This window comes from Equus asinus, chromosome 26 (assembly GCF_041296235.1).
Source record: "Equus asinus isolate D_3611 breed Donkey chromosome 26, EquAss-T2T_v2, whole genome shotgun sequence".
In the NCBI taxonomy this organism is placed as follows: Eukaryota; Metazoa; Chordata; class Mammalia; order Perissodactyla; family Equidae; genus Equus; species Equus asinus.
In genome coordinates this window covers 42,000,625-42,026,045 of record NC_091815.1, presented here as the reverse complement: position 1 = coordinate 42,026,045, position 25,421 = coordinate 42,000,625, and the positions used below count along the sequence as shown (strand labels likewise).

The following is a 25,421-nucleotide window of genomic DNA, read 5'->3' as shown; positions in this document are numbered from 1 at the left end:
GGGGGTCTCGGCATCTTCCCTGCTGAGCGGTCTCTGGGCGTCTGCGTCTGGGGCTCGCCGGCTGACGGCAGTCTCTCCCTCGACGACAGACCTCAGACGCCGAGTCGCCGACTAGAGCGCCGACGTCCCCGCGCCGCCAGGGGGCGCCCGAGCGGCGGGACCGGCGGCTCCGCGCGTCCCGGGCCGCGGGGCGGAGGGCGGGGCGCCGCCGGGCAGGCGGGAGCGGGGTCGGCGCCGGGCCGCGGCCTCAGGGGCCTCCCGGGCAGCAGCGCAGGGAGCCGTGGGCGGGCGTCCCCTCGGGTCCCACGCGGCCCGGGTCTCGAAGCGGTGGCGCCGCGGAGGAAAGGCCTGCCCAAGGTCCCGGGGGCGCGGGGGCCGCCGCCCCAGCGGGAAGGCGGGAGTCCTCCCGGAGTCGGGGCGCCGGGAGAAGCGGCCCACAGCGCGGGGAACGCCCGGCAGGGGACCCCGCTGGGAGACCACCCGGCAGTGAGGACGGAGGGAAGGGGGCCAATGGCGAGACGGACAGCGGTCCGAGGGGACCCGCTCACAAGGTCCCGGGTGGGGTCGGAGGCGCCACCGGAACCGCAGGTGTCAGCTCTGAGCCCTCGTCGCTAAGGCGAGGCCACTCGGGTCTCCGAGACCCCCGGCGTTCGGGGAGGACCCTCGCCGCTGACCCGCGTGTGAGGCCTCTGCAGCCTCCCGCCTTCCCGCAGCCCCGCAGCTGCTGCCTGGCCTGGGGGAGTGTCCCGCACACGCCAAGGCCGGTTTCCCGCCAAACCCCGGGACCCGAGTGGAATCTTCCACTCCTTCTCTGAGCACATCCCGCTTCCACGTGGGAGCACTGACACTTGGGGAATTGGCAAACACTAGGAACCGGGGCTAGATTTACTGTACTACTGAATGCTGGGACTCAAGTGATGGACATTAAGGTCATAATGCAGACGAAACTTAACTATGTACGGTGTTTCTGACCATGACATTATGTGTGACACAAATCTTTGTGACAATGAGCAAAATCCTAGTATTTAGAAATGATGACTCCATAAAGGTTGCTAATGCCATTTGAGAAAAATTCCAACGTGTGTTTCAGTCTTATTTGAAAATCAAAAGGGAAATAGCTATCACTCATATGAAAACTACGCAAATGCAGTGAACAGAACTTGTACAAGAGGTATACAGTTGGCCAAGACATGAAAAATGCTCAAAATCAAGAATCTTTCAGGAAAGGCAATTAAAACGACACAGATACTACTACACGTGTTAAAAGGCTGACATCAAAGAAGGACCGTATCAAGTATTGGGAGGAAGTGCAATTTTCACACACTGCGGGTGCAACAGCAAAAGGGAGCAATCCATGGTAGATTGCGGTCTGGCAGGTTCTTCAAGAGTTAAACACTCTTCTACCCTGTGACAGACATTGCCCTCTACTGTTATTGACAAAAGATAAAGAAAACATACACTGTAAAAGGAACTGACACAACTGTTTCTAACAGCTTTATTTTCAATAGTTAAAATACAAAAATAACCTGAAAGCCCATAAACACATGAATGCATAAACAGTGCTATATCCAAAGATAATATTACTCAGCAAAAAAGATGAATTAGTCATATATCATCATTGGTAAATCTCTATGAAATATTAAAAAAAGAAAAAAAAAGACCAAAGGTTTTATAATTCCAATCGTAGGATTTCAAGAAAAAGCAAAGGTATCTACTGCAAGCAAAGTAAGTGAATGGGTAGCTGGAGAGGTGGGAAGGCCAAGGAGAGATTATGATAGGATGTGAGGTAAATATACCGAGACACATAAGGTCATTCTCAGGACTATGATGATGGTCTCAGAGGCTCATAAATATGTCAAAACTTAGCAAATTGTACACTTTAAATACAAGCAGTTTAGTTCATGTAAATTATACCTTAATAAAGCTTTAAAAATTGGCTCAATATAAAAAAAGATCTGTATGTCCCATTGTTTTTGGAAAATGTTTGGCAACCCTGTATTGACTCCATCATCTGTCTCCTCACGCCCTCTAGGGGTCAGTTTTCCCTCAGTGACAACAAACATGGGGAACACTGAAGGATATTTCCACCCAAGTTAACAGGAATGCTGCCTGGATCACAAGAGCCACATCCCTGGGCTATGGATCCCCATTCTTTCCTGCCTATGCAGTAATGGCCTTGAGGTGAATAGCACTGGGAGGCTACAGAAATCCACAAAACCTTTCAATTATTTTTATTACATTCTTGGGTAATGATTTCAGCTAAACAAGATAAACAGGCCTGGAGGTCCCGAGATTTGTGTAAAACTGATCCAACACAGTCAGTGTCACAGAACAGTTTCTGCATGCACTTTCATAAGAGGCACATTCCATCTAGCTGGCTGCAGTCTCCTCCATTCCCTGTTAAGCCAGTGTTTCTCCATCAATTATGGTTTCCCCTGGACACAACGGTCTTACAACCAGTGACCATCGCCCAATGAACTGTGGACATCAGGGCACATGGCTCTTTGTAGATGGGAAGATATCCCCTCCACAGGGCTGACGTCCCCTGTGAGACCTCCTGTGAGGAAGGGAAAAAGTTCATGCTGCCCTCAGATGCACTTGAGGTTCTCACACCAACCCTCTCTTCAGGGTCATCACTGAGCCTCCTGAATCCCGCTTCCAGGCCTCAAATGAGGAGCAGAAAGCCTTGCAGTATTTCCTGGGAGGCTGTGGGCAGCAATGGAAATTTGGTCAAAACTGGCAAGTCATTTCCTGCCATTATACTGTCTCTCCTCAGGCACACAGTTTGAGACTCTTAAAAAGTTTTCCCTTCATGCTTGTAGAGCCCAAATCTGTTTATAAACTACCCCACACAGTGAGAGAACATCCAAGATTAAAGACGACTTAAACAGGAAGGTCTTTGTTATTGTACAAAACAAAGCAATGTGGGGCAGGCAGTTCTCCAGTTCATGACTGGGAAGCTGGAATCTCATAACAAGTATCATGTGAGACCAACATGTCCTGAGAAATATCATCTTTGTGAAAAGCTGCCAGCTGAACTCACATGATAGCCCAAATCAATAGCGACACAGGTCCATGCCCAACATAGTCAAGTAGGAGGGAAGCTGACCCCCGTAAGGGTTCACATTATTCCTAATTTGCTCTAATTCCTGAGAGAACAGAGATCAGCTTCGCTGAGCACTCAGGGGTGGTGACTGATGCACACTGTGTGGACCTGCCAGGTGGTAGAGGTGAAATGGCTTTGGCGCAGAAATCGGCAGTGACATATGTGGCAAGAACCCTAGACGGATTGGAAATGCAACATACCACACATGGGGAATCTCCCCACTGTGCATGTTCAGACATATGAGATTCAGTTCAGACAAATGGCTCCTCAGTTTCCTCTGATGTCCTTACATCAAACCAGGGAATTGCACATCCCCTGTATATCTTGGTCTTTCTCTAGTTTGAATACTCTTATGTAGAGTGAGGGTAGATTTTCCCATAAGAATTTCCCACATTCACTGTGCTCGTAAAGCCATTCTCTATTAGGAGTTCTCCACTGCGAGGGAATGTTTTTGGCTAAAGGACTTTCCACAATCACTGTACTCATGAGACCTATCTCCTGTGTGAACTGTGATGACAATGGGTGCTGGAATCAAAAGTAAAAGATTTCCCATGTTAGCTGCATTTCTAAAGTCTTTCTCTGTTATGAACTCTCTGGTGCGTTGAGAGATGAGGTTTTTGGCTAAAGGATTTCCCACATTCATTACACTCATAAGGCCTTTCTCCAGTGTGAACTCTCTGGTGTTTAATGAACTGTGATCTAACCTTAAAGGATTTCCCACATTCCCTGCACTCATGAGGCCTTTCTCCAGTATGAGATCTCAGATGATAACGGAGGCTGGAGCTAGCAGTATAAGATTTCCCACATTCCCTGCACTCATAAGGCCTTTCTCCAGTGTGAACTCTTTGATGATAACAGAGGATGGAGCCATAGGTAAAAGATTTCCCACATTCACTGCACACATAAGGCTTTTCTCCCGTGTGAACTCTCTCGTGTATGATGAGCTTCCACCTATTCTTAAAAGATTTCCCACATTCATTACACTTGTAAGGCCTTTCTCCAGTGTGAACTATCTGATGATAACGGAGTTGGGAGCTAAAGATAAAACATTTCCCACATTCACTGCACTCATAAGGCCTTTCTCTACCATGAATCCTCTGATGATAACGGAGGCCAGAGCTCATGGTAAAAGATTTCCCGCATTCACTGCACTCATAAGGCCTTTCTCCTGTGTGAGTACTCTGATGATAACGAAGGCTGGACCTAGAAGTAAAAGATTTCCCACATTCCTTGCATTCATAAGGCCTTTCTCCTGTGTGAGATCTCTGATGATAACTGAGGGCAGAGCTACAAGTAAAAGATTTCACACAGACACTACACTTGTAAGGCTTTTCTCCCGTATGAACTCTCTGGTGTAAAATGAGGTTATTTCTTCGATTAAAGAATTTCCCACAATCAGTACACCCATAAGGCCTTCCTCCAATGTGAGCTGTCTGATGTTGACTGAATTGGCTTCTATCCTTAAAGGATTTCCTACATTTACTGGACCCACAAGGCCTATTTCCTGTGTGAGAAATCTGATGATAAATGAGCGCAGAGCTGGAGGTAAAAGATTTCCCACAGTCACTACATTTATAAGACATTTCCCCAGGATGTACTCTCCCACGTTGAATGAACACTGAGCTACGGTTAAAAGATTTCTCACATTCACTGCACACATAGCTGTTCTCTCCACTTTGACTTCTCTGAGTATGAGTAAGGATGGATTGGTGGCTTAAGGATTTCCCACATTTGCTGCACTTGCACAGTCCTGTCCCAGTATGATTTCTTCGATGTTGAACAAGGGTTGAGCTTCGCCTAAAAGATTTGCCACATTCTCCACACACATGAAGCCTTTCCCCAGTGTGGACTCTCTGGTGCATAACAAACGAGGATTTGTACCTGAACGTTTTCCCACATTCATGGCACTCAAAACACTGTCTTCCAGCATGGACACCCTGGTCCTGAACAAGTGTGCGAATGGGAGTGAAGGCTTTCTTGCATTCTCCCCAGGTGTAATGACTGTTTCTGCCTGGTAAAGTGGCCCTGCATTGGGTGATTTTCTTGGGCTTCTCCCTGGTATGAGTGCTCTGTTGCTGCTGTTGTTCGAAGCTGGCCAGGAAGTCCTTCCCCACCTCTTCCCAGGAAAAGGGATTCCCTGACACATGGAATCTGCACCTCTTCACAAACGAGGCCCTGTCCACTCTGCTTCTGAAGGGTTTCTCTCCCACATGATGCTCCTGGTGCTGTTGACCCACTCTGCTTCTGAAGGGTTTCTCTCCCATGTGCTGCTCCTGGTGCTGTTGAAACTTGGCACTGAAATAAAATCCTTTTGTGCAAGCCCCACACTTTAACAGTTTCAGGCTGTGTTGTGTTCTCTGCTGCTCAGCAAAGAGGAAAATGTCTCTCAAGACTGGACCACACATCTCACAGGGGTGGGTCCTCTGGGAAGATAGAGCTGCCGTGGGAGTCGTGGCCTGTGAGACTGCTACAGAAATGCTTTGTTGAAAAAGAGGCTCCACATCTTCTGCTCCACAGCAGCAACCTAAACACAAAGAAACTCTCGTAAAGCACATATTGACTACAGGGAGGGGCACTCTCATCCCAAATGTTTTTCTGCCTCATCTAGGAATGAGTCTATGGGATGCTCTTCAAGACAAGAAAGTTGGAATACAGTTGAAGTGACTGCTTGTACTACTGGGACCCTAAGGTCAAAGAATGGTGAACATCTCACCAGGGAAAGGATATAAAAACAGGGTGTGAAACAAGGAAAAGTGGCAGGGGCTACAAGACAGAAATAGACAGTAAAACAATAGGGGCTGGCCTGGTGGCACAGTGGTTAAGTGTGCATGTTCCGCTTTGGCAGCCCAGGGCTTGCAGGTTCAGATCCCAGGTGCAGACATGGCACTGCTTGGCAAGCCATGCTGTGGTAGGCGTCCCACATATAAAGTAGAGGAAGATGGACAAGGATGTTAGCTCAGGGCCAGTCTTCCTCAGCAAAACAGAGGAGGATTGGCAGCAGATGTTAGCTCAGGGCTAATCTTCTTCAAAAAACAACAACAACAAAAACAAGACAGTAAAACAATAGGGCACTTCAATATTCCCCTTTCAACACTGGGTAGGTCATCCAGACAGAAAATTAATAAGGAAACTTTGGACTTGAATTATACTTTATCTCAAATGGACCTAAAAGACACATACAGAACATTCTATCCAAAGGCAACAAAATACACATTTTGCAAGTGTATACGGAACATTCCATATCACATGTCACGTTATAGGTCATAAAAGTAGTCTTAACAAATTGAAGAACACTGAAATAACATCAGGATCTTTTTCAATCACAACAGTATCAAAGTAGAAATCAGTAACAGGAGGAAAGCCAGAAAATTCAAAACATGTGGAAATTAAACAACACAATCCTGAAAAACCAATGGGTGAAAGAAGAAACCAAAAAATGTCTTAAGACAAAGAAAATAGAAACACACATACCAAAAGTTATGGGACACGGCAAAAGCAGTACTAAGAGGGAAATTTAGAGTAATAAATGCCTACATTAGATAAAAGATCTCAAATAAGTAAGTTTATAGCTCAAGGAACTAGATGAAGAACAAATTCAGCCCAAACATAGCAGAAGAAAAGAAATAACAAAAAACAGACCTGAAATAAATGAAATACAGACTAAAAACAGAAAAGACAAATGACAAACATCTCATTTTTAAAAAGATGAACAGGGGCCAGCCCAGTGGCACAGCAGTTAAGTGCGCACATTCCGCTTTGGCAGCCTGGGGTTCACCGGTTCGGATCCCGGGTGAGGACATGGCACTGCGTGGCACGCCATGCTGTGGTAGGCATCCCACATATAAAGTAGAGGAAGATGGGCACAGATGTTAGCTCAGGGCCAGTCTTCCTCAGCAAAAAGAGGAGGCTTGGCAGCAGTTAGCTCAGGCCTAATCTTCCTCAAAAAAAATGAACAAAGTTTTAAAACTTTTAGGTACACTAAACAAAAAAGACCCAAATAAATACATCTGGAATGAAAGAGGAACATTACAACTTATACCATGGGAACACATAAAATCATAAAAGACCAGTATCAACAATCAAATGCCAACAAATTGGATAGCCTAGAAGAAATGGATAAATTCCTAGAAACATACAATTTACCAAGACCAAATCACGAAAAATTGAAAATCTGAATAGATGTATAACTAGTAAGTAGGTTGAATCAGTAATCAAAGATCTGCTAGTGATGAAAAGCCCAGGAGCAGATACTGTCTCTGGTGAGTTCTACCAAACATTTCAAGAAGTAACATCAATTCGCCACAAACTCTTCCAGAAATTGAAGAGGATGAACCACTTCCAAACTCATTTTATGAGGCCAGCAATATCCTACTACCAAAGTCACACAGAGACACTACAAGAAAAGAAAATTAGACCCCAATATTTATGATGAACATACATGCAGACATTCTCACGAAAAAGCATTTCAAAAGATTCAGCATAGTTTCATGATAAAAACTCTCTCAATAAGCAGACCATATGGAAGAGAGAATTAGTGAGCTTGAAGATAGAAATCAAGAAATGATTCAGGTGGAGGCAGAGAGAAAACTAAGATGAAAAAAATGAAGAAATTCTATAAGAAATATTCTACTCAATTAGGAAAAGTAACAAGGATTATAGGTATCCCAGAATAAGAAAAGAGAGAGAAAGGAGCAGAGATCTTATTATAAGAAATAACAGGGGCCAGCCTGACGCTCGCGGGTTTGGATCCCTGGTGCGGACTTACACACTGCTCATCAAGCCATGCACTAGTGGCATCCGACATGTAATAGAGGAAGATTGGCACAGATGTTAGCTCAGAGCCAATCCTCCTCACAAAAAAAAAGAAAAAGAAAAGGAAATAATAGCTGAGAACTTCCCCATCCGGGGGAAGGGACTGGATATTCAACTACATGAAGCTAATCGGACTCCTAGTTATCTTACTGCAAAAAGACCTTCTCCAAGGCAAATAATGTTAAAACTGTCAAAAGACAATGACAAAGAAAGACTATTAAGGGCAGCCATAGAGAAAAAACTGACTTACAAAGGAACCTGCATCAGGCTTTCAATGGATTTCTAAGCAGAAATCCTACGAGCTAGAAGAGAGCAGAATGATGTATTCAAAATGTTGAAAGACAAAATCTATCATACAAGAATACTCTATCCAGCAAAATTATCCTTCAGATATGACAGAGAAGTAAAACCTTTCCCAGACAAACAAAAGCTGAGGGAGTTCATCACCACTAGACGTGCCTTACCAGAAATGTTGAAAGGAGCCCTCCTACCTAAAACAAAAAGGCAAAGGTTCATGAAGCTTTGAACAAGCGACAAATAAACAAAATCAGAAAGTTACAACTCTATATCAGAATAGGTTAGTAAACAATTATAACATGAAGGCTAAAGGGAAAGAAAGCATGAAAAATAACCATAACCACTTCAATTTGGTCACAAACTCAAAACAGAAAAGAGTAATTTGTGATGATAAAAACATAGAAGAGGAAGAGGAAAAGGATGGAACATGCATAGGCTAATTGAGATAAAATGATATTGGCAGAAAAAGGACCATCTCATCTATGATCTCTTTTATACAAATCTCATGGAAACCACTAAACAAAAAATCAGAACAGAGTCACAAAGTATAAATACAGAGAAAACTGAGAAAAGTATCACAGAAAACCACCAAATGAAAATGGGAGTCAAAATACAAGGAAAGGGCTGGCCCTGTGGCTGAGTGGTTAAGTTTGCACGCTCCGCTCCAGCGGCCCATGGTTCAGATCCTGCGCATGGACATGGCACCGCTCATCAGGTCATGTTGAAGCAGTGTCCCATGTGCCACAACTAAAAAATATACAACTAAATGCTGGGGGGATTTGGGGAGAAAAAGCAGAAAAAAAAAAAGAAATACAAGGAAAAAGAACCAATGGAATTATACAACAACCAGAAAATAAAAGACAAAATGGCCGTATTTAAGCCCTCATGTCAATAATCACTGTAAATGTAAATGGATTCAGTTCACCAATCAAAAGACCCAGTGTCTAAATGGATTAAAAACCAAGAACCAATAATATGCTGCCTCCAGGAGACACACCTCAGCTCTAAAAATGAACGCATGGTGAGTGTGAAGGGATGGAAGATGATACATACGTCAAGCTAACAGCAACCAAAAGAAAGTAGCTGTAGCCACTTTTCTCAGACAAAGCAGACTTCAAGAAAAAAAAAGATAAGAAGCAAACATGGATATTATATAATAATAAAAGGGACATTCCAACAAGAAGACATAAGACTTACTAAGGTATATGCACCTAACAAAGGAGCACCAAAATACGTAAAGCAACTATTAACAGACCTAAAAGGGAGAAATTGACAGCAACACAATCATAGTGGGGGACTTTAGCATCCCACTTACATCACTGGATAGATGATCCAGACAGAAAAATCAACAATGAAACATTGGCCTTAAATGAAAGACGAGATTAGAGGGACTTAATAGATATATAAGACACTCCAGCCAAAAGCATCAAAATACACATTCTTCTCAAGTACACATGGAACATTCTCAAAGACAGACCACACTGGGAAACAGAGCAAGCCTCAATAAATTTAAGAAGCCTAAAATCATGGGGCTGGCCCCGTGGCAGAGTGGTTAAGTTCGCGTGCTCTGCTGCAGGCAGCACAGTGTTTCGTTGGTTCGAATCCTGGGCGTGGACATGGCACTGCTCATCAAACCACACTGAGGCAGCATGCCACATGCCACAGCTAGAAGGACCCACAACTAAGAATATACAACTATGTACCGGGGGGCTTTGGGGAGAAAAAGGAAAAAAATAAAATCTTTAAAAAAAAAAAAAGAAGAAGCCTAAAATCATATCAAGCATCTTTTCTGAGCACAATATTATGAAACTAGAAATCAACTACCAGGAAAAAGCTGGAAAACTCACAAATATGTGAAGACTAAACAACATGCTACTGAACAACTATTCAACCAATAAGAAATCAAAGGAGAAATCAAAATACCTGGAGACAAATGAAAATAAAAACACAACACACCAAAACTTATGGGATGGACACAGGTTCCAGTGATTCAGCAACATGGTGGCGTGATCTCCCCCGCAACTCTCTCCCCTCCAAAGTACAACCAAAAAGAGCAACTGCTTTCCAACCAAAAAAACAATCCTAATAAAAGAAATCATCAGAGACCCACAGCAGCCAAACGACGGAGGGCGGAGAGGCTGCAGCCCGCCTCGGAGGAACTGGAACAGGGTAGGAGAGAACTTCGCTCCTGCCCCTAGAGACTGGGATCACTGCCGCGGGTGCAGGAAGGAGCAGGGGAGGGGCCGCCTGTGGGGGGATCCTCCAGGACTCCCACCACCCGTGCAGCAAAACCTCTAACAGGGGACACCTTTCGCGTGGGGAAGCCCCAGCAAGCCAGGTCCCCGGGAGACCAGACAGCGAGAGCTAATCCAAAAAGGGTCGAAGTGAGTGAAAGTGCCCCTCCTCCCCCAGCCCATCCTGGGCGCTGCCATCTTGGCTGAAGACGCAGGGCTCAGAAAACAAGCCTCTCAAACCCCATCTAGTGGCAACAGGCTCTAATTGCAGCCGAATAATAGCATCATGTGTAAAAACCACTCCTCTACCATCCAGCAATTAATAAAAGCTCCATTCCAAAAAGAAAACACTTAAAATACAGAAGTAGCTCCTGAGGGCTTGGAAATGGGTAAACTAAGTGAAGAGGAGTTCAAAATAGCTATCCTCAAAATATTCAAGGAGGTAAAGGGAAATATAAACAAGTCCACAAGTTCTGGAGTTACTTCACAAAAGAGATTGAAATTATAAAGAAGAATCAATTAGAAATACTAGAGATGAAAAATACAATGGATCAGATAAAACAGAATATGGATTCCCTGAATGCCTGTACCATAGAGGGGAAAATTAGCATAATCAAAGATAGACACGCTGAATGGCTCCAGACAGAGGAAGAAAGAGAACTAAGAATTAAAAAATCTGAAGAAAATCTCAGAGAAATAGCTGACTCAGTGAGAGAATGCAACTTAAGAATCATTGGAATTCCTGAGGGCATGGAAAAGGAAAATGGAGCAGAAAGTGTGCTCAACGAAATAATAGAAGAGAAATTCCTAAATCCAGGGATTGAGAAAGAAATGTGAGTGGAGGAAGTTTTCAGATCTCCTAGATTTGTCAATGTAAAAAGACCTACTGCAAGGTACATAGTAGTAAAAATGGCAAAAATGAAGGACCAAGAAATAATACTCAGGGCAGCAAGGCAGAAGAAAATAATCTACAAAGGAACCCCCATCAGACTTTCAGCGGATTTCTCTACAGAAACCTTACAAGCTAGGAGAGATTGGAGTGACGTATTCAAAACTTTGAAGGATAAAAATTGTCAGCCAAGAATACTCTATCCAGCAAACATATCCTTCAGATATGAAGGAGAAATTAAATCTTTTCCAGACAAACAAAAGCTGAGGGACTTTGTAGTCACACGACCTCCACTACATGAAATCCTCAAGAAGGCTCTCATACCTGAAAAAAGGAAAAAAGGGAGTAAGTGGTCACAAAACACAGAGTAGGGAGACAGATAGAAATTGAACAGGATAGCAAATATTCAACTATAGCATTAGGATAAAGGGAAGGAAATCACGAAAGCAAAGACAATCTTATCACTCTAACCACAAACTCAAAACACAAGTTGGAATAAGAGACGAAAATAATAATTTAGGAGGGGAGGAGGAAAGGGCCTAAAACAGTCTAGGCTAAGGAAGTAAGAGACAACCAAAAAATGGACTATGTTATACATGAGATTCTGAATACAAACTTCAGGGTAGCCACTAAACTAAAAAACAGAACAGAGACATAAAACATAAATAAGGAAAAGTCTAAGACACCCAGCATAAGAAACTGCAGAAGTCAATGGGGAGGCTAAAATACAGAGGACGAGAAAGAAAGGAAACAGGAAAACCAGAAAACGAGCAACAGAATGACAGCATTAAGCCCTCATGCATCAATACTCATCCTCAATTAAATGGATTGAACTCTTCAATAAAAAGACACAGAGTGGCAAAAAGGATTAAAGAACAAGATCCAACAATTTGTTGCCTCCAGGAAACACACCTCACCTCCAAGGACAAACACAGGCTCAGAGCGAAGGAGTGGAAGACAATACTCCAAACTAATAGCAAATAAAAGAAAGCAGGTGTTGCAATGCTTATATCACACAAAACAGACTTCAAGATAAGGCAGGTAAAGAGAGACACAGTGAGCCAATATATAATGATCAAAGGGACACTTCAACAAGAAGAAATAACACTTATAAATATCTATGCACCCAACACAGGAACACCAAAGTTCATAAAACAACTATTCACAAACCTAAAAGAAGCTATCAAAAATAACACAATAATAGTAGGGGACCTCAACACCCCACACACATCAATGGCCAGATCATCCAGACAGAAAAACAACAAAGAAACAGTGGAGCTAAACGAAAAGCTAAAACAGTTGGACTTAATGGACATACACAGAACACTTCATCCAAAAACAGCAGAATACACATTCTTCTCAAGCGCGCATGGAACATTCTCAAGGATAGACCATATGTTGGGAAACAAGGCAAGCCTCTATAAATTTAAAAAAATTGAAATAATAACAACTATCTTTTCCGATCACAATGCTGTAAAGCTAGAAATTAATTACAAGAAAAAAGCTGAGAAAGGCACAAGGATGTGGAGACTAATCAATACGCTATTGAACAAGCAATGGATCACTGAAGAAATTAAGGAAGAAATAAAAAAATACCTGGAGGCAAATGAAAATGATAACATGCCATACCAACTCATAAGGGATGCAGCAAAAGCTGTACTAACAGGAAAATTCATCGCAATTCAGGCACATCTTAACAAACAAGAAAAATCCCAAATCAGCAATCTTAAACTACACCTAACTGAATTAGAGAAAGAAGAACAAAGCCCAAAGTCAGCAGAAGGAGAGAAATAAAACAAATCAGAGCAGAAATAAATGCTACTGAAACAAAAAAGGCAGGAGAAAGGATCAACAAAACAAAGAGCTGGTTCTTTGAGAAGATAAAGAAAATTGACAAACCCCTAGCCAGACTTACAAAGAAAAAAAGAGAGAAAGCTCAAATAAAATCAGAAATCAAAAAGGAGAAATAACAGACTCTGCAGAAATACAATGGATTATAAGAGAATACTATGAAAAACTATATGCCAGCAAAATGGATAACCTAGAGGAAATGGATAAATTTTTGGACTCCTACAATCTCCCAAACCTCACTCAAGAAGAAGCAATTTGAACAGACCAATCACAAGCAAAGAGATTGAAACAGCCATCAAAAGCATCCCAAAGAATAAAACCCCAGGACCAGATGGCGTTCCTGGGGAATTCTACCAAACTTTCAGAGAGGATTTAATACCTATCCTTTTCAAGCTATTCCAAAAGATTAGGGAAGATGGAACACTTCCTAACACATTCTCTGAGGCCAACATCACACTGATACCAAAGCCTGACAAGGACAGCACGAAAAAGGAGAACTACAGGCCAATATCGCTGATGAACATAGATGCAAAAATTCTCAACAAAATTTTGGTAACCCGAATACAGCAATTCATCAAAAGGATCATACATCATGATCAAGTGGGATTCATAGCAGGGACACAGGGATGGTTCAACAACCGCAAATCAATCAACATGATACACCACATCAACAAACTGAGGAATAAAAACCACATGATCATCTCAATAGATGCAGAGAAAGCGTTTGACAAGATCCAACAGCCATTTATGATAAAAACTCTGAACAAAATGGGCATAGTAAGGAACTACCTCAACATAATAAAGGCCACATATGACAAACCCACACCCAACATCATTCTCAATGGGCAAAAACTGAGCGCCATCCCCCTGAGAACAGGAACAAGACAAGGATGGCCTCTATTACCACTCTTATTTAACATAGTACTGGAGGTCCTGGCCAGAGCAATTAGGCAAGAAAAAGGAATAAAAGGAATCCAAATCGGGGGGAAGAAGTGAAACTCTCGCTGTTTGCAGACGACATGATCTTATATACAGAAAACCCCAAAGAATCCATTGGAAAACTTTTAGAAGTAATCAACAACTACAGCAAAGTTGCAAGGTATAAAATCAATTTACATAAATCAGTAGCATTTCTATACAGTAACAGAAAAAGAACTCAAGAACACAATACCATTCACAATTGCAACAAAAAGAATAAAATACCTCGGGGCAAATTTAACTAAAGAAGTGAAAGACCTATACAATGAAAATTACAAGGCTTTTCTGAAAGAAATGGATGAAGATACAGAGATGGAAAGACATTCCATGTACATGGATTGGAAGAATAAACTTGGTTAAAATGTCCATTCTACCTAAAGCAATCTACAGATTCAACACCATCCCAATCAGAATCCCAATGACATTCTTTACAGAAATAGAACAAAGAATCCTAAAATTCATATGGGGCAACCTGAATTGCTAAATCAATCCTGAGAAAAAAAGAACACAGCTGGAGGCATCACAATCCCTGACTTCAAAACATTCTACAAACCTACAGTAATCAAAACAGCACGGTACTGGTACAAAGACAGGTGCACAGACAATGGAACAGAGTTGAAAGCCCAGAAATAAAACCACACATCTATGGACAGCTTATCTTTGACAAAGGAGCTGAGGGCCTACAATGGAGAAAAGAAAGTCTTTTCAACAAATGGTGCTGGGAAAACTGGAGGGCCACATGTAAAAGAATGAAAATTGACCATTCTTTTTCACCATTCACCAAAATAAATTCAAAATGGATCAAAGACCTAAAGCTGAGACCTGAAAGCATAAAGCTTCTAGAAGAAAATGTAGGCAGTACACTCTTTGACATCAGTATTAAAGGGTCTTTTCGGACACCATGTCTTCTCAGTCAAGGGAAACAATAGAAGGAATAAACAAATGGGACTTCATCAGACTAAAGAGCTTCTTCAAGGCAAGGGAAAACAGGATTGAAACAAAAAAACAACGCACTAACTGGGAAAAAATATTTGCAAGTAATACGTCTGACAAAGGCTTAATATCCATAATACATAAGGAACTCACACAACTCAACAACAAAAAATTAAAACCCCTGATCAAAAAATGGGCAGGAGACATGAACTGAGATTTCTCCAAAGAAGATATACAGATGGCCAATAGGCACATGAAAAGATGTTCATCATCGCTGATCATCAGGGAAATGCAAATCAAAACTACACTAAGATATCACCTTACACCCATTAGAATGACAAAAATAACTAAAACAAATAGTAACAAATGTTGGAGAGGTTGTGGCGAAAAAGGAACCCTCATACATTGCTGGTGGGAATGCAAACTGGTGCAGCCATTATGGAAAACAGTATGGAGATTCCTCAAAAAATTAAAAATAGAACTACCATATGATCCAGCTATTCCACTACTGGGTATCTATGCAGAGAGCTTGAAGTCAGCAATTCCAAAAGTCCTCTGCACCCCAATGTTTATTGCAGCATTATTTACAATCGCCAAGATGTGGAAGCAACCTAAGTGCCCATCAAGAGATGATTGGATAAAGAAGATGTGGTGTATATATACAACGGAACACTACTCAGCCGTAAAAAAGCACAAAATCGCCCCATTTGCAACAACATAGATGGACCTTGAGGAAATTATGCTAAGTGAAATAAGCCAGACAGAAAAGGACAATCTCTGTATGACTCCACTCATATGAGGAATTTAAACCTGTGGACAAAGAGAACAGATTAGTGACTACCAGGGGAAAGCGGGGGTGAGGGGTGGGCACAAAGGGTGAAGGGTTGCACCTACAACACGACTGACATACAATAATATACAACTGAAATTTCACAAGATTGTAACCTATCATTAACTCAATAAAAAATTAAAAAAAAAAAAACTTACGGGATGCAGCAAAAGTGGTATTAAGATGCAAGTTTACAGCAATACAGGCCCACCTCAAGAAACAAGAAAAATCCCAAATAAACAATCTAACACTATACTTAAAAGAACTAGAAAAATAACAAAGTCCAAAGTCAGTAGAATGAAGGGAATAATAAAAACCAGAGCATCAATAAATGAAATAGAGAGTGAAAGAAAGTAACAGAAAGGATCAATAAAATTAAGAGCTTGTTCTTTGAAAAGATAAACAACACTGACAAACCCTTACCTAGACTTAGTAAGAAAAACAGACAGCTCAAATAAAATCAGAAATGAGAGGGGCTGGCCAGGTGGCGCAGTGGTTAACTTTGCATGTTCCGCTTCGGCAGCCCGGGGTTCGCCGGTTCAGATCCCTGGTGCATACCTATGCACTGCTTGTCAAGCCATGCCGTGGCAGGCATCCCACATAAAATAGAGGAAGATGGGCACGGATGTTAGCTCAGGGCCAGTCTTTCTCAGCAAAAAGAGGAGGCTTGGTGGCAGATGTTAGCTCAGAGCTAATCTTCCTCAAAAAAGAAAGAAAGAAAAGAAAATTGAAAAAAAAAAAAAAGAAACAAGAGGCAGAGCTGGCCCCATGACCAAGTGGTTAGGTTCATGTGCTCCGCTTCAGTGGCCCAGGGTTTGCTGGTTCAGGTGTGGACCTAGCACTGCTCATCAAGCCATGCTGAGGCAGCACCCCACATAGAAGAACTAGCAGGATCTACAACTAGGGTATACAACTACATACTGAGAGCCTTTGGGGAGGAAAAAAAAAGAGAGGAAGATTAGCAACAGGTGTGAGGTCTGAGTCAATCATTCTTAAAAAAAAAAAAAGGGAAATTACAGGTACCACAGAAATACAAAGTATTACAAGAGAGTACTAGGAAAAGCTATATGCCAACAAATTGGATAACCTACAAGAACTGGACAAATTCTTAGCATGATACAACCTCCCAAAACTAAATCAAGAATAGAGAATCTGAATGGACCAATAAAGAGAATGGAAGAGTAATCAAAAACCTCCCCTAAAACAAAAACCCAGGACCAGGTGGCTTCTCTGGGTGAATTCTACCAAACATTCAAAGAAGATATAATACCTATCCTTCTCAAACTCTTCCAAAAATTGAAGAGGATGGAACACTTTCTAACTCATTTTACACGGCCAACATTACCGTGACACTGAAACCAGACAAGGACAACACAAAAAAGGAAAATTACAGGCCAATATTGCTGATTAACATAGATGTGAAGATCCTCAACAAACTATCAGCAAATCGAATACAACAATACATTAAAAGGATCATACATGGGGCAGGCCCGGTGGCCGAGTGGTTAAGTTTGCGTGCTCCACTTCGGCGGCCCAGGGTTTCGCCGGTTTGGATCCTGGGTGCAGACATGGCACTGCTCATTAGGCCATGCTCAGGCGGCGTCCCACATGCCACAACTAGAAGGACCCACAACTAAAACATACAACTATGTACTGGGAGGATTTGGGGAAAAAAGGCAGGGGGGAAAAAAGGAGGATTGGCAACAGTTGTTAGTTCAGATCCCAACCTAAAAAAAAAAAAAAAAAAAAAGGATCATATGCTATAATCAAGTGGGATTTATTCTAGAGATGCAGGGATGGTTCAATATCCGCAATCAATCAATGTGATACACCGCATTAACAAAATGAAGAAGAAAAATCAAATACTCATCTCACCAGACAAAGAGAAAGCATTTGACAAGATCCAATATCCATTTATGACAAAAACAACTCTCAATAAAATGGGTATAAAAGGTAAGTATCTCAACATAATAAAGGTCATTTATGACAAACTGACAGCCAACATCACAATTGACAGTGAAAAACTGGAAGCTATTCCCCTGAGAACAGGAACAGGAGAAGGATGCACACTCTCGTCATTCTTATTCAACATAGTATCAGAAGTCCTAGCCAGAACAATTAGGCAAGAAAAAGAAATAAAAGGCATCCAAATTGGAAAGGAAGAAGAAAACTGTCCCTACTTGTGGATAACATAATTCTACATATAGAAAACCCTAAAGAATCCACCAGAAAACTATTAGAAATAAATAATGAATACACCTCCTTAGCAAAAACAGGATTGGTGGCAGATGTTAGCTCAGGGCTAATCTTCCTCGAAAAATAAACAATGAAAACCATTTCTCCTCAGGCAAGGGAAACAAAAGAAAAAATAAACAAATGGGACTACTTCAAACTAAAAAGCTACTGTAAGGCAGAGGAAATCAGGAACAAAATGAAAAGACAACCCACTAACTGGGAGAAAATATTTGCAAATCATATATCCGACAAGGAGTTAATGTCCAAAATATATAAAGAACTCAACAACAAAAAAATCAAACCACTAGATCAAAAAATGGGCAGAGGATCTGAACAGAAATTTTTCCTAAGAAAATATACAGATGGCCAAGAGGCACATGAAAAAATGCTCAACATCACCAATTATTAGGGAGGAGTAAATCAAAACTACGAGATACGACTTCACACCTGAAAGAATGACTACTATTAAAAAGATAAGAAATAACAAGTGTTGGAGAGGATGTGGAGAAAAGGGAACACGCAAACACTGCTGGTGGGAATGCAAACTGGTGCAGCCACTATGGAAAACAGTATGGAGATTCCTCAAAAAATTAAAAAGAGAAATACCACATGACCCAGCTCTTCTGCTTTTGGATATTTATCCAAAGAACATGAAAACACTAATTCTAAAAGACACATGCACCCCTATGTTCATTGCAGCATTATTCATAAAAGCCAGCAACACAAGTTGGAAGCAACTTGTGGAAGCAACACAAGTGCCCATCAGTAGACGAATGAATAAAGAAGATGTGGTGTGTATACACACACACACACACACAATGAAATACTACTCAGCCATAAAAAAAAAAAAGACAAAACTGCACCACTTGCAACAACATGGATGGACCTTGAGGGTATTATGCTAAGCACAATAAGTCAAACAGACAAAGAAAAATGTCCTATGATTTCTCTCGTATGTGGAAGATAAACAAACACATAGATAAGCATAACAGATTGGTGGTTACCAGAGGAGAAAAGTGTGAGGGGAAAGCAAAAAGGGTAAAAAGGCACACATGTATGGTGAAGAATCAAAACTAGACGACTGGTGGCAAACATGACACAGTATATACAGAAGCTGAAATATAATAGTGTACACCCGAAATTCAAACAATTTTATAAACCAGTGTCACCTGAATAAAATAATTTTTAAAAAACTCTCTCAACGAAATTAGGTATATAAAACATATACTTCAACATAATATGTCATATATGATAAGCCTACAACCTACAAAGAATTCAATGGTAAAACGCTAAAAGCTTGTCCTCTAAGATCAGGAACAGGACAAAAATAGCCACTCTCCCACCATTTCTATTCAACATGGGACTGAAGTCCTAGAGAGCAATTAGGCAAGAAAAGAAACAAAAGGCACGCCAACCAAAAAAGAAGTAAAATCATCTCTGTAGATGACATCATCTTACACAGAGAAAACCTCCTTACGGAGAGAAGACATCCTCCCCAAAACCGTTAAAACGAATAAACAAATTCAGTAAAGTTGCAGGATACAAAATCAACATACAAAAATCACTTGCGTTTTGCATATTCACAACGAACTATCTGAAGAAAGGAAGAAGGCAATCTCAGTTACAGTAGCATCGAGACCAATAAAACACGAAGGAATAAATTTAACCAAGGAGTTGAAAGATACATACGCTGAAAAGTATAAAACATTGATGAAGGAAAAGTGAAGACAACTGAAATAAATGGAAAGATATCTCATACTCAAGGATTGGAGGAATTAACATTGTTAAATTGGCTATAATCCCCAGAGCAATCTACACTTTGCATGCAATCCCTATTAAAATTGCAATACTTTTTTCACAGAAATAAAAAAAACATACCTAAAAACTGAATGGAACCACAAAAGAGCCTGAATAGCCAAAGCAATCTTGAGAAAGATCAAAGCTGTAGGCATCGCATTCCTGATTTCAAACTATCTTACAGGCTATAATAATCAAAACAGTATGGTACCCAGCATAAAGACAGACCGACCAACGGAACAAAATAGAGAGAGCCCAGAAGTAAATCCATGCATATACAATCAACTAATCTTTTTTTTTTTTTTTAATTTTAGTTTTCCTTTTTCTCCCCAAAGCCCCCCGGTACGTAGTTGTGGGGTTTTTTAGTTGTAGGTCCTTCTAGTTGTGGCATGTAGGATGCTGCCTCAACATGGCCTCATGAGCAGTGCCATGTCTGCGCCCAGGATTGGAACCAGCGAAACCCCGGGCCACCAAAGCAGAGTGTGTGAACTTAACCACTCGGCCACGGGGCCGGCCCCTCAACTAATCTTTGATGAGGGCACCAAGAACACACAAGGGGGGAAGGACAGTCTCTTCAATAAATAGTGCTGGGAAAACTGGATAGCCATGTGCAAAAAAGTGAAAGGGATCCCCATCTTATAACATGCATGAAAATGAACTCAGAATGGATTAAAGACTTAAATTTAAATGTATGAAGTGAAACCTTAAAACTCCTATAGAAAGAAAATATAGAGACAGGGCTCCTTGACATTGCTCTTGCCAATGGTATTTTGAATATGACATCAAAAGCACAGGCAACAAAAGTTAAAATCAACAAGTAGGACCACATCAAATTACTGTGAAGAAAAGAGAACTCTTGAACATTGTTGCTGGGAATGGAAATTAGAGCAGTAATTATGGAAAATATTATGGAGGGTCCTCAAAAAACTTAAATAGAACTTCCATATGATCCACCATTCCCATTTCTGGGGAGATATATATATATCCCAAGGAAACAAAAATCAGTTTCTCCCAAGAAATATCTGCATGTGCATATTCATTGCAGCATTATTCACAAAAGCCCCGACAGAGAAACACTGCTAAGTGTCCATCAATGGATAAACTGATAAAGAAAATGTAGTACACACACATTCACAGAATATTCAGCCATAAAAAAGAAGGAAGAACTGCGACTTGCAACAACACTGATGAAGCTGGAGGACATTATGCTAAGTGAAATATGCCAAAGAGAGAGACAAACACTGTATGGTATTACTTATATGTAGAATCTCAAATAAAAAGTCACACTCGGGGCCAGCCCTGTGGTCTCGTGGTTGGGTTCGCACGCTCCAGTTTGGCGGCCTGGGATTTCACCGGTTTGAATCCTGGGCGCAGACATGGCATTGCTCATCAGGCCACATTGAGGCGGCCTCCCACATGCCAACTAGAAGGACCCACAACTAAAAATATACAACTATGTACTGGGGGGATTTGGGGAGAAAAAGCAGGAAAAAAGAAAACTGGCAACAGTTGTTAGCTCAGGTGCCAATCTTTAAACAAAAAAAAAAAGTCGTCAAACTCATAGAACACAAAGTAGAATGTCAGAACCTGAGGGTTGGGGAGATGTTGGTCAAAGGATACACACTTTCATTTATAAGATGAATAAGTTCTGAGGGTCTAATGTATCATATGGTGACTACAGTTAATCATACTGTACTGTACACTTGAAATTTGCTAAGAGAGTAAATCTTAAGTGTTTTCACTAAAAACAAAAAGAAAAAAAGGATATTAGCTCAGGTGATGAATGCATTAATTAACGTCATTGTGGTAATTCTTTATAATGTGTATGTTATCCAGTCATCACGCCACACACCTCAAATGCATGACTCTGTCAATTATACTTCAATAAAGCAGGGTGGGGGGGCCGGCCCAGTGGCGCAGCAGTTAAGTGCACACATTCCGCTTCTCGGCAGCCTGGGGTTTGCTGGTTCAGATCCTGGGTGCGGACATGGCACTGCTTGGCAAAAGTCATGCTGTGGTAGGCGTCCCACATATAAAGTAGAGGAAGATGGGCACAGATGTTAGCTCAGGGCCAGTCTTCCTCAGCAAAAAGAGGAGGATTGGCAGTAGTTAGCTCAGGGCTAATCTTCCTCAAAAAAAAAAAATAATAAAATAGTTTAAAAAAAGGCAGGGTGGGTAGGAATTGGGGGCGCAGGGAGAAGAGGAGGAAGAAACACTATAAAAAGTACCATATAGGATAGTCTTAAAAAGTAGCCCATGTCCCATATAAGTAGTGACCATGACAATGCCTGTAATTCCTGGCACAGGCAGGTCCTAGGAAACGTCAGTTAAGGAAGGGAGCAAACCCTGCCATACACACACAAGTGCCATGGAGCCGGACACGTTCACCCAGCCAAGGAGAGGGCAAGCAAGGCGCCATCCACTAGCCTCACTGCAAGACTACTGACCTGGAATCCTTCCCTGTGAGGGCTCAGTACAGAGGGTACTGGGGCTGCAGGGGAGAGAAGAGGCTGGTACACACCCAGCCCTAGCAACACAGCACCACCCAGAAAGAAAGAGAAGGATGTAATTCCCACAGTTCACATGTGAGAAGGACAGAGCACCTCCTAGGGAAAAGGAGTGGGAGGAAATACAGAGCCTAGTCCAGGTCATGGGGAGGGAGAGGGCCTTACCCAGTGAGGATATGAGTGCAAAGTTCTCCAGCATCACATCCAGGTACAGGCATCTCTGAGCCTCATCCAGGAGCCTCCATTCCTCCCCAGAGAAGTACACGGCAACATCATGAAAGGTCACACTGGCCTGTAATGACGGGAACAAATCAAATTATCATTCTTTCTCTGAGGACCCCACACATCTACCTCACTCTAAGCCTCCAGAGGTGCCCCCTACAGAGCAGACACCAGGTCCTGGTGCCACTCACACCAGCTCTCTCCTCACTGTCTCAGAAATCACTGTGTTCAGCCCCCAGCAACAAAGCCAGCGGGAGACATAGATACCATCTAAGCTCTGGGCCGGGCCTGCAGGGTCCCATCCCTCCTGCCAAGCAAATTCCCCTGGGTCTCCCAGATTGTGCCTCCAAGACACAGAGGTTCATGCTTTGGTCTTAAGTCCCCAACAGCAGTGCCCTGGGGGCGATCAGCTCACACTTCCTCTCAAGGCGGGCATCACTCTGGAGACCCCTCTCATCTCTTCAGACTCCTGAACCTCAGACACTTCAGGCAACTAAGTGCCCTCCCACAGCTCTGCCACCTTCCTGCTCCAGACCCAGAATTCTCCCTGGACTCACCTGTGAACTGCCACATGGCATCCAGACATTGCTTGACAAGTTCAAACAGGATCCAGTACAACCCCAGTCCTCTGATGAATTCCAATACCAGGAAAAGTCTCAAATGTCCTTAGAAGACCTGCCCCCCTGCCTCTCATCCTCCTTTCCTATTGGCCACCCAGAACCCACATGTCAATTTCACACGCTCACATCCTCTTCCACTTCTGTGCTATGCCTGTTGGCCCTTGAGTATCTACAACCCTCCTCTTTCCACTCTACCTTTGTTAAAACCCCAACCCAGGCGCCGGTCCCGTGGCTGAGTGGTTAAGTTTGCATGTTCTGCTTCAGCGGCCCAAAGTTTGACTTGTTTGGATCCTGGACACAGACCTAACACCACTCTTCAAGCCATGCTGAGGCAGTGTCCCACATAGCAGAACTAGAAGGCCTACAACTACAATATACAACTATGTACTGGGGGCTTTGTGGAGAAAAAGGAAAATAGAAAAAGATGGGCAACAGATGTTAGCTCAGGGTCAATGTTAAAAAAAAAAAAAAGGCACACCCTGCCAGACACAATGACTCTCACAAACGACCACATATGCCCCAGACTTTACCCCCTAGCAGAACTAAAAACCCCACACTTCACCAAAGCTCACTATAAAGTTCTGTGAAGTGGAACAGACCTGGGTAAGCAGCAGACCCAGCCTCCTGTCACCTTCTCTCAATTACTCCCCTGCCTCCACAGCCAACTCTGTCCACTGATCTCGGGGAAGACTCGGCCACCTGCCAGATCATTCTTCCCCTCGCCTGCGTTTCTGAGGCCCAGCAACCCCAACCAGGTGCTGGGAAAGAGAACTACTCCTCAGAAGCACCCTAGTCTTTCTGACCTGCTAATAGCACTGCCAACATAACCTGCATTCGCCTGCTCAACATAATGCATAGCTCCACCCTGGTCCACACAACAGCCATCACCATTGCATGTCTCCATCCTGAACCCTTCTTCAGATTTCCAGGCCTGCCTGACTCACTGTTCCCTGAAACGTCTCCGACTCTTAACAGGGCCCGAACAAAACTTCTGATAGTTCCAAGGAAAGTTAACCTACTGCCAACTTCCCCATCCCAGTCGACAGAGCTTCCATCCCTTCAGCTGCCAGGACCAAAAACCCTGGGGTCATCTTTGACTCCTCCCTTTCTCTTCTGACCCGAAACACCCGCAATTCGGCTTGGCCCTTCTTAAAAAACGGATCCAGAATTCAACCACTTCTCCCACATCCATGGTGGTCACTCTGGTCCATCAACACTCACCTAGATTATTGCAATTACCTCCTGCTGGGCTCTCCGCCTCCTCCATCACCCCCACAGTGTGTTCTCTATCCTGCAGCCAGATGAAGCCGATTTAGATCCGGGTAAAGCGACCTCCTTCCTCTGACTCAAACCTCACCTTACCTCCCTAACAGATGCCCAGCTTCTCAGGAAGTGACGTTACAGGCCGGACTCCGGCCCCGCTGCATTTTGCTCCTCACAGAAAGAACGGAGCCTTCTGTACCCGGTTCCCAGCTGAGGCCGTCCCCACGCCTGCCCCGCCGCCCCCTCGGCCCGGGACCCCCGCCCGCAGCCACAGGCCCCACGAGCACCTCCCTGGCCCGGCCCCGGGGCCTGGGCTGCAGGCCCGGGAGCAGCGCCCGCCCGAGGGCTGGAGCTCGGGCTGCGCTGCGGGCGGGGCGGGCCGGAGCCGAGCGCTCACCTGAGCCGGCTCCCTCCGCGCGGCCGCCGCCATCGGGCCCCGGGCGGCGTCGCCGAGCCTCAGAGCCGCCTGGGCCGCGGGGACAGCCCCTCCTCTCGCGCCTCCTCAAGTTAGTCGCAGCGACGCCGACCGCTCCGACACCCACGGAGTCCAAAACCTCAAACCGCGCGACCCCACACCCAGACAAATCTAAAGACCGCCTCTAGGAGGAGGCCGGAAGTCCAGCCCCGACGCATGCGCACGCACGGAAACCCTTATCCTGATCCCTCATTGGCTCAGCTCCGCCGTCTCTCTCCCTAGGCTCTTCCGGGTAATGTAGTTCCCAGGGTTCTACAGGCCACGGAGAAGGGTGTTTTCCATCCGGACTAACCAAGGCACCGGCCGCGTGGAACCCTGAGAGTTACCGGGAAAATGGTGCACCTCCCGGAAGGAGGGGCTTTGCTCCCCGTCA

The 25,421-nt window shown here is 43.3% G+C and overlaps 1 protein-coding gene across 4 annotated transcripts; it reads right to left on the bottom strand.

Moving 5' to 3' along the window:
- Nucleotides 1-1,481: 1,481 nt before the first annotated feature.
- On the bottom strand, nt 1,482-25,202 carry LOC106846668 (zinc finger protein 256-like). 4 transcript variants are annotated; one of them, XM_014865610.3, is made up of 5 exons: nt 24,971-25,161; nt 24,532-24,601; nt 23,248-23,318; nt 22,634-22,760; nt 1,482-5,630 (listed from the first exon to the last, which is right to left on the bottom strand). In XM_014865610.3, the coding sequence occupies exons 1-5, from the start codon at nt 25,001-25,003 to the stop codon at nt 3,673-3,675; spliced, it is 2,259 nt and encodes a 752-aa protein (XP_014721096.3). In that variant the 5' UTR covers nt 25,004-25,161; the 3' UTR covers nt 1,482-3,672. The 4 variants fall into 4 exon arrangements, with proteins under 4 accessions (XP_014721096.3, XP_070354658.1, XP_070354657.1 ...); XM_070498557.1 differs by lacking the exon at nt 23,248-23,318 and having other exon boundaries at nt 24,971-25,202; XM_070498556.1 differs by lacking the exon at nt 24,532-24,601 and having other exon boundaries at nt 24,971-25,182.
- Nucleotides 25,203-25,421: the final 219 nt, after the last annotated feature.

Excerpts from the sequence above, each read along its gene's own strand:
- LOC106846668 (XM_014865610.3), bottom strand. The coding sequence starts at position 25,003 with ATGGCGGCGGCCGCGCGGAGGGAGCCGGCTCAG. Across the intron at positions 23,319-24,531 it reads AGGTAATTGCAATAATCTAG|AGGACTGGGGTTGTACTGGA; the intron begins GTGAGTGTTGAT and ends GGAATTCATCAG. Across the intron at positions 5,631-22,633 it reads TGCACTCATATCCTCACTGG|GTTGCTGCTGTGGAGCAGAA; the intron begins GTAAGGCCCTCT and ends CTTTGTGTTTAG.